This window comes from Lepisosteus oculatus, chromosome 2 (assembly GCF_040954835.1).
Source record: "Lepisosteus oculatus isolate fLepOcu1 chromosome 2, fLepOcu1.hap2, whole genome shotgun sequence".
NCBI classification, from domain to species: Eukaryota; Metazoa; Chordata; class Actinopteri; order Semionotiformes; family Lepisosteidae; genus Lepisosteus; species Lepisosteus oculatus.
Genome location: NC_090697.1, coordinates 74983669 through 74999265, shown reverse-complemented (window position 1 = coordinate 74999265; position 15597 = coordinate 74983669). Strand labels below are relative to the sequence as shown.

Below are 15597 nucleotides of genomic sequence, written 5' to 3'. Positions count from 1 at the left end.
ACAAGTCGCTGGCGCATTAGCAGTGGAGCATCGTAAAGGACATGTCATAGCACCGCTGAACAGAGGGGCAGAGAGATTCAAACAGACAGAAAGACAGCTGGCAGAGGTAGAGAGAGCTGGAGGAACAGAGGGAGGGAGACAGAGAGCTGGAGGAACAGAGACAGAGAGCTGGAGGAACAGAGACAGAGAGCTGGAGGAACAGAGTGAGAGACAGGATAGGCAGAGAGCTGGAGGAACAGAGGGAGAGAGACAGAGGAGAGGCAGAGAGACAGAGAACTGGAGGGAGAGTGTTGAATAATGTAGTTAATTCTGTGAGAGTTGCAGGAACAGAAAGAGGAAGAGGAAATGATCAATACTGCTTGAATATCTGGGAGCAAGAGACAGGCAGGGGAGATATAGGGAGAGAGGGAACATGAGTGCTGAAGATTTTTGAGGATGGGGAAGGGGAGGGAGAGAGGGGAAATGTAGAAACGTTCTGTACATTTCTGAGCCCCCTGAGCTGATGGCACCCGGCCAATGGCGTTCCTCCCTAGTTGTCAATTAGGAAATAATAATTAGAGACGGAGTGAGGGCACTTAGCGAGAGAGAGGAAGGGGTGGAGGGAGAGAGGAAGGTGTGGAAATAAAGGTATCAGCAGGGAGTCAGGAGCAGAGGGGAGAGAGGAGAAGGGAGGGATAGAGGAGTCAAGAAAGAGCAGTGGGACAGGACGAAAGACAAGGCCAGAGAGAGGAATGCAGTACATGGAGAGAGGCTGGAACAGAGGCACCAGGAGAGCTGAGAAGGGCTGTGGAGACAGAGAGATCGAGGGGCACCGAGAACGCGAGAGCAGCCATCAGCACGCCTACAGCACACACACACACACACACACACACACACACACACACACACACTGCTGACGGCAGCTGGAGCAGAGCCCATCCTCCTGCCCCGCGAGAGCCGCCCAGGTGTGGGGAGGACGGAGAGGACACGAGCAAAGGCGCGAACGACCCCCCCCCCAGCCTGCTGGGTGGACAGGCCTGCTGTACGGTCTGCGCGCTCCAGCTGGGCGCTAGGAGCTGTGGCCCACAGCACGGGGAACTGGGTAGTACTTTTCCAGCGTCTCTTCAATGACATCTCCCTCAGGAAGGAGCTCACCAGCGCCAGTCTCCGGGCCGGAACGGGCGGCGCTTTTGTGAGAAGAGCCGCACTGACACACCTACAGCCCTGAGCTCGGCGCTTGTTTGTACCCATGTGCCCGGCTTGAGTGACGCCTAAACGAGCCGTCCAAGCTGCTCGTTCGTACTCATGTAACATTCAGGCGCCTCCTGAACGTCTCTCTCGCTCAGCTGCCTTCCCTGCCTCTACCTGTCTTTCAGCGCTCAGCTGTCTCCCTCTTCTCCAGGCCTGCTTAGTGTTTCAGCTGTCTCCCTGGCTCCCCTCTCCCTAACCACACACACACACACTTCCTCCTCCGCGCAGACGAGGTTCCAGTTGGTTTGCTGGCGCGCTTGTTGACTGCTTCAGATTAGTGCCACAAACACGACAAGCACTCGCGTCTCAGCGCAGTGAGGTCGGCATCAGTGGCTTCACACTGGAGCAGTCTCATAGCAACACGGGGCCGCCACCGGCTCTCCCTCTCCCTCCCCCGGCTCGCCAGCCCTCCCGTTTCTTCCTGCTCCCCTCAGCGCGCCTCTCCCCCCTCTCCCCCATCTCCTCTGCCCCCCGTGTCCCCCACACGGTCCCACTTCCTCCTTCTCCCCACTTCCTTCCACTCACCTGGACTCCCAGTTTCCTCTCTCCCGAATCCCTCCACACCTTCCTCCTCTCCCTGTCCCTCTCTCCTCTCTCTGTCCCCTCCTCTCTCTGTCCCTCTCTCCTCTCTCTGTCTCCTCCTCTCCCTGTCCCTCTCTCCTCTCTCTGTCCCTCCTTCTCCCTGTCCCTCTCTCCTCTCTCTGTCTCCTCCTCTCCCTGTCCCTCTCTCCTCTCCCTGTCCCTCTCTCCTCTCTCTGTCCCTCCTTCTCCCTGTCCCTCTCTCCTCTCTCTGTCCCCTCCTCTCCCTGTCCCTCTCTCCTCTCTCTGTCTCCTCCTCTCCCTGTCCCTCTCTCCTCTCTCTGTCTCCTCCTCTCCCTGTCCCTCTCTCCTCTCTCTTTCTCCTCTTCTCCCTGTCCCTCTCTCTTCTTTCTGTCTCCTCCTCTCCCTGTCCCTCTCTCCTCCTCTGTCTCCGGACAGTGTGTGCTGTTCACTGGAGTTGTGCGTTCCCAGGGTTTGCTGCAGTGTCGGAGAGCCCTGCCAGCACACACACACACAAATACAGAAACAGAAAAGACAGGCAGAACTGCAAGGTAATTCTGTATCCACAGAGCGAGAGAGGGAGAGGGAGAGGGAGAGGGAGAGAGAGAGAGGAGGAGGAGGAGGAGGGAGGGGGGTTTGAGCAAGCGAGCAGATGAAAAGAGAGAGAGAGATACGCTGTCCGGAACAGCAGGAGAAATTGAGGCTGGTGGAAATTTGGTCTCTGTTGCTTCAGCCTCAGCGTCCTGAATTCCTCTCCACACGGACACAGCTGATCCCACTACCTGCTCCGGCACCTTGCCTTCCGGACTGCTCGGATTGAAGACACGGTGCACTTACAGCACACAGGCGTCTGCTGGCGGCACCACTGTCGTTAGTAATTGAAACACAGCTTCAGGAGGTGCTGGGTCTCTCTTTTCAGCCTTGTTCTCCTCTTGCTCTGCCGATTTGAAGATTAACCCATATTTTGCTGCTGTTAATGATGGGGTATCTCGTGTCGCTGGTACCCGGGCTGCCTTCCTGAGACACCCACCTGGCTGGAGATCTGGAAGTTTTTTTTTTTAACGACAAGCAGAGGCAGCAGGAGGGAGATTGCTATGCCGAGATTGCTGAGGACTAATTAAACGAGAGAAGGTGGGCTTCCCGTTCCCGTCGGCAACGCTTCTATCGGGATCGGAGAGGCCACTGCACAGCGCAGCCCGATCCCGCCCAGGTCCGGCTCCGGCTGTTCTGCAGGGACCTGCTTTCTGGACTCGGCGGCTCTTCTCTCTGGGAGCAGCGTGGAGGACCCGGAAAAGCGAGCCTGATTTATTCCCCCACCTCCATCCCCGGATCCCTCCGCTTGTTCCAGCTGCTGGCCTGGTCGCCCTCGGAGCCCGGTCGGGTCCCGTTAGCGAACTGCTCCTCGTGTCATTGTGTGGCGTGTTCAGCCCAGGTCGTGAGCAAGCCCACCTGCCTCCTGCCTCCTGCCTCCTGCCTCCTGCCTCTGTGTGTGTGTGTGTGTGTGTGTGTGTGTGCACGCGCTGTGTTGAAAATGAAAGAGGCTGTGATTTATCTGTAAGCCGAGGGGGGAGACACAGGGAGAGGTGCAGCCGAGCTCACAGTCTGCTCCAGGTTCGTGCTGCACAGGTCTGTGTTTACCGGGAAGCTGTGTGGCCATCTGACCGTCTGACACACAGACAGGGGTCCTAGGGCTCGTGCCAGGCTCCTGTGCTCGGTGAGTAAAGAGCATTTGTGATTTGGTCGAGATATCCGGGCTGCCTTAAGCGCGTGGTTGAATTCAGCTGCAACCAGGCCATTTTGTTATCCTTCGTGCATTTCGTGTCATATTGTCTGAAGGCTCCTCGTGCTTTAAAATAGAATTAGGTAACCTCTTGGCAGGCGTTTAAAAAAGGATTAGAGAGAATCATCACACAGCCCTGTGGCTTCCAGCGGGAAAGTGCTTACATTGGTTTCCTCCTCTACCGGTCTGGCGTTTTTATTTCATGCTCAGCTGACAGATAAGGCATAAAGCAGCAGATTTGAAAAGAAACAGAAATCCTGCGTTTTTTTTTTTCCTTCAGGAGGAACAGATGCTGAAGTTGCTGTAATCTGGGGCTCTCTGATACTGCAGCAAGAGAGAGAGAGAGAGCACCACCTTGTTGGAGCACTGGGATTATGAGATGAATATTAGATTAATATTAAAGGCTTATATTCACCAGCTTTGACCGATAAAGACACACACACAGACAGGGAGATCTGGCTGTCAGGCAGAGACACAGTCATCTTAAGTAAGTTGCTTTCATGGTCAGTTACTTGTTGAATGCCTTTTTTCAAGAAATGCATTGAAGGAGAGAGACAGGATAATACAGCAACACTGTAAGATAGGTGTTGGAATGAAAAAATGTAAATATACATGTAATTTTATCTATTAACTTATTTTTCCTTAAGTGTTTCAGTATTTGCTCTCACCTGTTCATTAGGACTGTAAGAGCCTGCTCTTTGTCAACAGCTCAGCAGTTCTGATTGAACTGGAGAGACTGGAGTGAAGATGGCTTTCACCTTTAGTCGGCATAGACACAGCATTTAAATCCAGTCCTGCCTGGCCACTTTGCTATGATCTATTGATCCCTTATTGATTTTGCCATTGGTCAGAAAGAACAATCCCAGGTGGTATCTGTGTCAGGATCTTTTATTAAGACATTAGCCTGCGGGAGGTAATACAATTAAATTCAATTACAGACAACAAATACCTTGACATTTCAGTAGGTAACCAGGAAAGAGACAGAGGGGAGTAGATTTAGGGGGAGACAACGTTTAAAACAACGACCCGAGAGAGAAGACTAGGAGAAGGAGCATCGCAGTGTTACAGGACATGCCCTGTGGCCATCTGGCACACGGTGGCTGGGAGGGGCCATGAGGACTGGCCACCAGCGTTGTCTCTTGTGCTTCCTCTCTGGAAGGGGACAGGACTGATTTCTCAGCTCAGGGAGCCACTACAAGAGCCGCAGACAATTGCACAGACAGTTCCAGGCCTCCCCAGGCACTGATGTGTATCTTCTACTGATGTGCGTTTAAGCCCGTTGAAGGCCTGCTGTGGCCTGTGCAGCTCTGAGAGCCGTGGATGCTCCAGGCTTGTAGCTGTGGCTTCAGCACCCCAGGGGAGGTTGGGCTGAGGGCTGTGATCCCTCTGTGCACCGCAGAGCTTCAGAACGTCCTGCACAGCTAAGCGACTGGCTCCCACAGCCCAGGGGAGGACCGGCGCTCGGGGCTGGGGTGAGACCTCCGAGGAGCATCTCTCTAGCGCCGGGCTCGCTTCGCTGTCCTCTCGGGCCCGCTCAGAGCCTGCCGGTCGGCGAGCTGGTCAGTCTGCACCGGCTGCACTACCTGCTGTGGTCTCCTGGTTTACTCTCCCGGCCTGTCTGCCCACCTGTCCAGCAGTCAAGGCCTGGGACCCGGCGGAGAGACACCCCCGTGGAAAATGCTGCGTGGCTTAAACAAGTCCACCGATGAGCCTGGCAGTTTCATGTTAAATGAGTTGAAGAGGCTCAAGAGAGAGGCCCTGTAGAGAGAGAGAGAGAGAGAGAGAGAGAGGCGGAGGCCAGGACAGATCCTGAGCCAGAGAGTGCTCACAGGTAGAGCTTCAAGCCCGAGGCGGTCCAGGACTGAGCTGGGGGGGAGGGGGGCGTGTCGATGGAGTGTCCGGTCCTCTCCTGTCCCCCTGGGTGAATCCATCGGCACTGCAGGGACAGCTTGACTCCCTCTGCTCTCCCTTCGGATCCTTCCTCCCAGTCGTTCTCTGCCAGGCCCCACCTCGCCAGCCATGGAGCTCCCCAACACCTAACAGCTGGGAGAAGTTCACTTCAGACTTGTTTGAATATATATGTATATGTATATATAGTGCATATATATACATATACATATATCGCCAGCATCGTTTTTCATACAAAACTGCTCTAGAGCTGGAAAAACCCAGCAAATCTTGAACCCTGCCATTGCAGTTCGGGGGTGGCTCCCTGGAGCATCAGAAACTGTCCCATTTTGAAAAGCTAAGCAAGAGCGATCGGGAGCTGGAACAAGTGAGAGACGGCTCTTTGCTCTGGATTATTGAAACAATTCTTCGGGCTCCTGGATTAAACATTCCCCCTGCACACCTCGCTCCAGGAATCGAGTTCTGGTTCTGATCCAGGATCCCAGCTGGAGAGGATTTATAGTGGATTCTATTCTATCTTGGATTCCTGCTTCGACCTCATCTGAAGGCCAAGGCGGGACGGAGACTGTGGGATTACAGTGGGTCCGGGTTGAACCGAGCCGAGCCGAGCCGAGCCGGGCTGCGAGGGGCTGCTGAGGCTGACTGTGCAGCTCTACCACCATGGGTTGTAACATGTGTGTGGTCCAGAAGCCAGAGGAACAGTACCGGGTCATGTTCCAGGTCAGTGCGGCTTCTCTCTGCCTTGTCCCGGCCTGCACGGGCCCGTGTCTCTGTCTGTGTGACTTTGCATGTTCCCAGTCTTCCTGTCTGTGTCTGTCTCCAGGACGCTGGTGCCTGTCCCCCCCCCTTTCCTGTCTCCTTATAGCCGCGATCTGCCCTGGATTCTCACGTGTCTTTTGTGTCCTGTTGCCCTCGTCGGGGTGTGTGCAGCACGCTGTACCTGTATGTCTACTGGGTTTAAGGTTCTTCCCTTGTGTGTGGCTGCACTGGTCCACTGCCCCAGATGAACAGGCCCACTGTGCTGCCCTCTGGGGGATGTCAGCTTCTCAGGGCGGTGAAGACTGACTAAGGGAACCTTAGTATATAGTATAGCAGTAATTGAATTGTCACAGTTTGGGGCACAGTGACAGGTACACACACAGCCGCGGTCTGTTTTCACTGTGTTTCCATGGCAATCGTCCCCTTGGTGGCGTGTGCAGACTGACCTTTCGACCCAGCTGGGGGGGAGCTGGTGGCCTGAGATCACTCGTAATTATTTTATTGTGTGTGGAGTGGGGGTGGGTCAGGTGTACAGAGAGGATCCCCAGGCACTGCTATCGGACAGGCCTGGGGAGTCTGTCCCTGTGTAGGTCCTCGCGCCCCCCCACCTCTCACACTCTTCGGACGCAGGGCGAGAATGTAGCGTCAGGCTAACACAATAGCCAACAGCCCTTAGTGGAATGAGACTGAGAGACTGAGAGACTGAGAGACTAAGAGACTAAGAGACTAAGAGACTAAGAGACTAAGAGACTAAGAGACTAAGAGACTGAGAGAATGAGAGAATGAGAGAATGAGAGAATGAGAGACTAAGAGACTAAGAGACTAAGAGACTAAGAGACTAAGAGACTAAGAGACTAAGAGACTAAGAGACTAAGAGACTAAGAGACTAAGAGACTAAGACTAAGACTAAGACTAAGAATTACAATTCACAATTACAATGTGGATAAGAATAGATTTTCTCTATTGTATTTAGTATCATTTGAATTATATACTTGTGCTCCGTGTGTCGGGCAGGGCAACGCTCCCACTGCAGCTGCAGAAGCTCCTGCAGGAGGCGATGTTCACGCTGGGGAGCGCGGGGGTGGTGTCGGGGGGGGCACGGACACACCTGGACCAAGTGACTGCACCCGGAGTAGGCTGCTGTGCAATAGCTCAAACCACAACACAGCCCCCCCAACTCCCACCTTAAAATGCAAACCGAGTTGTATATTCGATGTTGCTATTCAATTTTATGCACTGCCTTAGCATGGGGGAGGGGGCTGCTACTGGCGATAAGGGAGCTGTGTGCCGGGCACAGCCCAGCGCCCCTCCAGCGCGGACAGCGCGGGCTTGGAGGGGCCCCTGTGTGCAGGAATGTGCCGTGTGCCCAGGGACCCGGGCCGCAGGGGGCTGGGGGGGCTGACCTTATCTCTCACTTCATCATTTCGACGACCCCCGACCCCACGGTGGGGTGCGGGCCACAGGGGGTTGCCATGGCTACAGGTTAGCTGTGCAGCGGCGAGGGGAGAGAGGGGGGCCGCGTGTCAGAGCTGTAATTGGGATTTTATATAGAGACAGCCCCAGGATTACAGACAGGTGGGGGGTGGGTTGTGCGTTTTTCTGCTGTTTGCCTTTTGATGACGGGAGTAATTGATTTTAGCGGTTCGCGGAGCAGGAGAGCCAGGCTGAATGGTGAAGGATGAGTGGCTGTGAAAAAGAAGTGAGAGAGAGAGAGTGGGAGAGGAAAAAGAACGGAGGTCGCCTCATTGTTGTATTGTGGAGGTCACCCCACGTTTCCGCTCCGGTGGAGGAGCTGTGCGTGGTCACGAGGCGACTGTGCCCGCTGTCTGAGAGAAAGGACTGTCTGTCTGCCAGGGGAGCTGAGCCTCCTCCTCCATGGAGGAGCTGCAGACACGTCGGAACACATCGCGGGACCCCTGGGGAGCTCGGCACTTCGGAAACAGACCCCCAGCTGGAGGACGGAAGCAGCCGGCTGCTTGTAATTCACTGTCTCTCTCAGCATTCCCTGCGGAAGGTCCACCCTAGCTGTGGGCTTGCGGCTCATTGTGCATCCAGAAGCACCTCGCTCCGAAAAAACCCCAGAGATCAATCCTCTGATCAGGCCGGTCGCCAGGAGGTGGGATAGATCCGAGTGCACACTGTATGTCAGCACTTGAACCAATCAGGAGTCCCTTCAGACCAGAACAAAGTACAGCCAATATACTCCACACCAAGGCCCTTCCTGCGGTATACACTCGGTTGTGTCGAGGAACACGCCAGAACAGCTGCAGTCTTACACTGCGGGCCAGCGTACCTCCTTGACCTCTCTCCCAGCTGGCCAACAGACGTGACAGAGTGTGACTGGGCCCCTGCCAGTGTCCAGCGCCGGGGCCCCACCCTGACCGGCCAGGCTCTCACACACAGTGGCAGGAGGTCTGCAGCACAATGAGTCAAACGTGTCAGTGAGCTTCCCCTGCCTTCCTTTTGCGTTCAGCAAAGACCAAGGCTTCTATAGTCCACCGCAGGCTGATCCCCTCGCAGTGCTGATACTTGTATACCCATTCCATACAGCCCGAAAAGAGAATTTGTCAAAGCACAAGGCCCTGTCTCTTTGGGAGCAGTGCAGTGCATCGTGAGCAGTTAATTCCTGCGGCCAGGGTCTTGGTCTTCAAACCTTCTCCCCTTCCTCTGCCCCCTCCTTGTGCGTACACTGCTCTGCAAACTTCCCTCAGCCCTAGGGCACTGTGGGATTGGCGGCCATCTGTGAGGCACCTGTCCTCCCCCCCCCCCCCCCCCGAGTTGCTGCTGGTCTCTGCCACAAACACGTGGTAGAGACATGGTCTCCCCAAACCTGCCTCCTCATTGAGCCGGTAATGATTCTGTCCGGCTGCAAAAGAGCTTTCAGAGAACCACAGCCAAGACCTTTTTTATCCATGCAGATGTCACAGAAGCAAAAGCCCAGTCTTGAGAATTCGTAGAGGCGGAGCTGGGGATATCAGCTCACACATGGACCTGCAGCGCCCACAGGGTCTCCCCTGTGCAAATTGTAAGATGGATGTAAGCTGTTAGTTCTGTGTGTTAGTACTTGTATGCAACATGTGCTCCATGGAACCCCTATCTTGAGTATGGACAGCCTTTTCCAAGAAAGAAGAGAGTCACTTCATCCCGCCCCCCCGATGTTCAGCAACCTCAGAGACTTAACTCTGGGCACCAAACAGAGCACACTCCAACACGGCTTCCTTCTGCTGGGCCTCTGCCTTGCCTTTCCGACCTTCTCCTCCAGGCACCAGGCCCAGAACAGACCCTTTAAGGCCACACCTGAAAAAGCATAACCCAGTAGATAAACCAGTGCCGACAGGGGCTCCTTCTGCTGCCTGCCACTGAGATTTCTAAGGTAATGTGAAGAGCATTCCTCGAAGAGCCTTGTTTTGGGCGAGCGGGTTTCGTTTGTTTTATATTCGTTTTATTGCTTTCCCGTCCCTAGCTGTCCCTCTTTCCATCTCTGCCTTCCTCGCTGTGTCTCGTTCCTGCGGAGCGGCCCGGGGCTGTCGCCGTGGGGGTCTCTCACCCAGATCTCAACCAGACGGTCTTCCATTAGCTGGGGTGCCGCTGGCTCCTGTGCTAACGCAGGCCCTCGCCAGCGCGGCAAGCTCACCTCGCTCCTGCTCCTGCGGCGGGGGCCCCGCGCCCCACTCCTCCTCTCCCTCTCCTCTGTGGATGAGTGCGCGCTGACGGGGGGGGTGCAGGTTGTGCCTGGCTCAAGGTGATGTTATTCCAAGCGCTGATCTGCCGACAGGAAACAGGCGCCGGTGTACAGCGAGCAGAGAGCAGAGAGCAATTAATCGGCGTCGTGGTTTTGAAAAAGGCACAGAATCCAGGGAGTGGGGGCTGGCGGGGGGTGGCAGTAACAGGAACTGGCAGGCTGTGTGCAAGAGGGCCCAACGTGTTCACAGGCAGCGCATTGGAAAACACGACGGACTACAGACGCCGCACGAGTGGCTAGCAACGCCCGTGACGTTCGGTTTCGCCCGAGCGCTATTATCGCAGGGCGTCTGGATCTCGGGTGGTGAGGGCCTTGAACGCAGATCGATGTCATTTAAAATATACCAGAAGGATGCTTGTTCTCCCCCTCCACAGTGGACATCACATCGATTGCAGAAAGGAACGATTCCAACTGTAGAGTGCGAGGGGAACCAAAAAGAGACCCGCTAACGCGTCCAGACAAACATGGTTGTGGTCATTTTTGGACTGAAGACAGCGGCCCGCTACGAATTTGCACAAGCAGACACGCCCATGGAATGAGTGGATCTGCTCGTGGGTCCTCTCTGTTACCGAAAACGTCGGAAAGTAGAATCAGAGATGGAGGGAAAGCACAGAAACTGGGAAAAACACATGAGCATCCCCTCTCCTGCTTCCTTACTCCGCACACCGGGCTCTTGTCTCGTTTCTGGCTCGTCCCTTGCCGTGGGCAGACACACCCGGCCGCCTAGGCACCACAGCCCTCCTCTCAGCCTGACTCCCGATGGCGCCTTCCCAGAGTTAATAAGCTCAGCTAAGCGCTTGTTCACATAGAAACGGGATTTAATCAGCCTTTTAAAACGGCCCTCTCAAATGTCTCTCAGCGCGTATTGACCCACAGGCCTCGCCGCAGAGGGAAGTCGCAGTACAAACACGCCGCAGCTGTATGACAACGGCTCGCTGAGCAAACACGGCATCCTGCGTACGGGTGTCAACATTAGTGAGGAGAGCTCCAATATATCACGTACAAGTGCATTTCAAGCTGAGAACGAGTGGCCCTTCTTCACCTAAAAGGCCGTGGACTGAGTGTGAAGAGAGCCGCCAGGTCATGTTGCTGAAGCCAACACACCCTGGCTTCTCTCAAGAAGCAGCTGGATGGGCGGGGCTGACTCAAGAGCTGGGCGGGGCCAGGGGCGGGGCCAGGGGCGGGGCTGGTGTCACGGGACCCGGGGGGGGGAGTCGTGGGGCCCAGGGTAGGGGGGTTCTTGTGTGTGGTGGTGTCAGTAGGGAGCCGCTTTGAGGTGATGCAACAGCTCTCTGACCGGCCTGCGCAAACAGACACACAGAACCGAACACAACTTCCCACCGCCGTTGTTGCTCCTGCTGTCGGTACCTTCAGGTGTCTCACTGCCGGCGTCCCTGTCGTCATCGAGATCTCCGCTCCTGGGTTTGACCACGAACCCTCCCACAGACACGTGCGTCCTCCCCTCTTCTGCGTCCTTTTCCTTCTCTCCTTCTTTCCTTCGAAATGTGTCCCCGTCTCTGCTTGTGCTCGCCATTTTCCCACCGGCTAACCCCTTTTTCCCAGCTGGTTTAGCTGGGCCGCAGTCACTTCGAGCCGGCAGCTGATGACGGAGTGAGTGCGGGACAGGCCTCCAGCTCTGAATGAAGCATCTGCTCTCCCACTAGCTTTAGATTTCATCTGGGGTTAAAATAAGAGTTTTGTGTGTCGCTTTATAAACATATTTGAACACGTATATGTATATATTGATATTTTTTATGTGTGTGTGAAGTGGGATTGGGGATGGGGGGGGGACCTTGCCCCCCCTTGAGACAGCCCTGTGGATGGGGTCCTGAGATTAATTACCAAACAGGACCGAGGGGTCAAGTGGCCTAGCTTTTTTGTAACTGTTCCTACATGTATGTTCTTAAAAACTTCTTGGGTATGGAAGAGTTTTAAATGCACCTCCCTGTTGTCTCCACTTGGGTCCCCCAGTCTGTGTTTTACCTGTTGGCTCTGGAGACGTCCTCTGCGTTGACTTTGTCAGCGCCTTTGAGGATTTTGAATACTCAGGGCACCTCACAGTCTTCTTTCCTCAAGACAAAAGAGGTTCAGTTCCTTCGGCCCGTCACTGTAGGACTCAAGTCCCAGAACGTTTCTCGACATTTCTTCCAGAGCACCAATATACAGGATTCTTCTTACAGTGTTGACCACAATTGTGCACAATATTCTACACGAGGCCTTGCTGGAGTGTTGTGCAGTTTTAACATAATGTTCTTGGGTGTAAATTCTACTTTTCTCACCTCCCAAGTGTGCCAGTGATGTGTCGACATAAACAGCCAATCGGCTCCCTGCAGTGCAGCTCCCTTTCTGAAGTAGTCCTTTCCAGCTCAGCGTTCCCCATCTGGTGTTCCTGGGTCGTGTGTTGAGGTGGAGCTGGGACACTGCCACAGTGCACAGGAGCACGCAGGTGTAAGCGTAGTTCAGGACCCTGTGCAGACGGTATAATCCGGAAGTAAGTGGAGAAGGACAACAGGGAAGAGACGTAGAGGATCAGGACGGGTTGACAGACGGGGGGGCGTGAAGGCGGTGATCGGGTGCTCGGGGGGGCGTGGCGAAGGCAAACGAACAGTCCAAGGGGGAAATCCGGGGAGCAGTCCAGGGTCCAGGAACCGGGGGATCCATCCGAGACCAGACCAAGTTAAAATCCGGAACGGGGACAAGGAGTTAAAACTGAGCCCCGGGGGCAGGGGGCAGGGGCACGTTACCAACTCAAATCCGAAAGGGTCGGAGCGCCTTGGGAGGAGGGATGAGGATCGTGACAGCAGGGGCTGGGAGAGGGACGCTCCGGGGCGCGGTGTACCGGACATCGCCCGGGCTCTGGTCCTCACTATCATGGGCTCGGCTAGCCTGTCCTCTCCACCCTGCGGCTGGCTCGGCGCTCCCAGGGACAAAGTCCCTCCCTCTTGGGGACAGAGCTCGTATCTTTCCCGTAGTTAAAGACGTGCTGCCCAGCGCTTCTGGCAGCATTAAAACACTACATGCCGATTTTGATATCCGTGTTTTGCACAACCTCCACCTGATTCTTCACCTGATTTTTGGGCTCTTCTTTAGGGAACTACTGGGATTAAATATTCATTAAGGGCTTAATTGCAAGACAGATTAACTCCGCAAAACGTTTCCTAAAACCTCAGAAATATCAGAGCTTTCATTTTGTGTTGTTCGGCCGCCTCGCAGTCCCAGAGTCCACCAGGCTCAGGGGCTGGCCCAGCGCGGACACACGGACACACGGACACACGGACACGCCCTCGCTCTCCCGGTGTCTCAGCCGGGGTTTGCAGACACCGGCTCACGGCAGCCTAAGCAGTTCTGCGTGCTGCCGAATTTATGTCTCAATGGGATGCCGTTTCTGTGGCAACGGCAGACATTAGGCAAGACTAATGTGTCTTTTTTTTCACACATACAGACACACACTCCCCCTGCTCTCTCCCCCCCCTCACACGGGCTGTTCCTCTCTTTCCCTCTCTGACACACACACACACACACACACACACACACACACACACACACACGCAGACACACGGACACACGCGCACCAGGTGTGTTCAATTGCAGTTCGTCTGGGAGGAGGTTGCTGAGCAGAGGGAGAGTCTTTTAATTACCGACTCTGCGGACAGACAACACACACACACCCACACACACACACTCCCTGCTATCCCTGCTGTCCCTTCACATACACGTGCACAAGGAGCCAAAACTGTGCACACACACTCCCTCGCACGAACACCCACTTGCTTCCACACGCACACACCTGCCGCTCACATGCTCGGAGGGCACAGAAACCACACGCATGAACACACACTCCCCCACACGCAGACAGATCCACTCCCTCTGACACACACGTGTCCCTGACAGTCCCTCGCTCTCAACAGCGCGGGCCGCGGGGGACACGATGGACGGATACTTGGATGCACAGATAGATGGATGGGTGGGTGAATGGCGGGATGGGTGAAAGGGTGAATGGCGGGATGGGTGAAAGGATGAATGTTTGGATGGGTGAAAGGATGAATGGTGGGATGGGTGAAAGGATGAATGGTGGAATAGGTGAAAGGATGAATGGTGGAACTGATGGGTAAATAAATGAATGGGTAGATGGGTGGATGAATGAATGAATGAGTAGATGGGTGAATAGATGGGTGGATGAATGAATGGGTAGATGGGTGAATAGATGGATGAATGAATGGGTAGATGGGTGGATGAATGGATGAATGGGTAAATGGGTGAATAGATTGGGGGTAAATGGATGGCAACACAAAATAAGGAAATTTAAGACTCTTACCATCAAATGCAATCAAGTGGAATGACAGAAATTGTTTAGGCGTGCAGAACATCAGTGGTACATGCACAGGGGTATGACTGTGAGTTAAAAGGAGACCAGCAGATTAAGAATAAAGGCCCAAGAGTTTGGGAGTATATCAGGAGTCTGTTTACTGTACAGTATACTGCATGTTTATACTGTAAAAATGTGTCCATATATTATAGAGCTGTTTATACAACAGAGCTATGTATACACTGTACAGTTTTTAATTTTATATGTCTGAGTGTACATACTGTATAATGTGTGCTATATAGCTTTTTATACTGTAAAGGTACATGTTTATCCGTTACTTATACTGTATGGCTCTGTCTGTACTGAAGAGCCACTTGTTTATACTGTAGAGCTGTTTATGCTGTAGAGCCATGTTTATATACTATAGAGCTGAGTGCATGTACTGTAAAACCTATACTATAGACTTGAGTGTATACAGTATACTGTAAAGCTGAGTGCCTGTGCTATATAGACCATGGACCTATATTGCCTATATTATAGAACTGAGTGTATATGCAGTACAGAGCTGAGAGTTTATACTGTAGAGATGAGTGTCTATACTACAGAGCCGTATATCTATACTGTAAAGCTGGATACCTGTATTATAGAGCTTTGTGTATATACTGTAGAGCTTAGTGTATACAGTACAGAGCTGAGTGTATACAGTATAGAACTGAGTGTATTCAGTGCAGAGCCGTGTGTCTATACAGCTGAGCTGAATATCTATACTGTAACGCTGAGTGCCTTTTCTGTAGATCAGCAGTTTCCAGCTTTGGTCCTGAAAACCAATGTCGCCATTAAACACCATTAAAGTTTCTGAAGGTTTAGAACAATTTTATGAATCGTGAGCAATTAAGATGATGATGTGTTAAAGTAAGTACTTTAGATATGACCCCACCTGGATGATGCACCAGTCCTCTTCCCACACAGCAGCTCTCAGTGGGGAGGAGAGCAGAGTGATGAAGCCCATTCAGAGAGGGGGGTTATTAGGAGGCCATGATTGGTAAGGGCAAATGGGAAATTTGGCCAGGACACTAGGGATAACACCCCTACTCTTTTTGAGAAACACCCTGGGATTTTTAATGACCACAGAGAGTCAGGACCTCAGTTTCACGTCTCATCTGAAGGACAGGACCTTTTTTACAGTATAGTGTCCCCATCATATAGGGCCCCTGCTGGCCCCACTAACACCTCTTCCAGCAGCAACCTTTGTCTTTCCCAGGAGGTCTCCCATCCAGGCACTGGCCAGGCTCACACTGCTGAGCTTCAGTGGGCGGCCAGCTGGGAGTTGCA

General features: G+C 53.7%; 1 protein-coding gene across 4 annotated transcripts in view; it reads left to right on the top strand.

The window, feature by feature from the left end:
* The first annotated feature begins 2389 nt into the window (after window positions 1-2389).
* Window positions 2390-15597, top strand: part of LOC107078118 (PDZ domain-containing protein 4) — a 49530-nt gene continuing 36322 nt past the window's right edge. For 2 of the 4 annotated variants that reach the window (XM_069183586.1, XM_069183571.1), the window contains exon 1: window positions 2390-6178. In XM_069183586.1, the coding sequence (XP_069039687.1) occupies window positions 6119-6178 (60 nt within the window). In that variant the 5' untranslated portion in view covers window positions 2390-6118. The remainder of the gene's footprint in view (window positions 6179-15597) is intronic. The other 2 variants (XM_069183583.1, XM_069183577.1) reach the window with 2 other exon arrangements.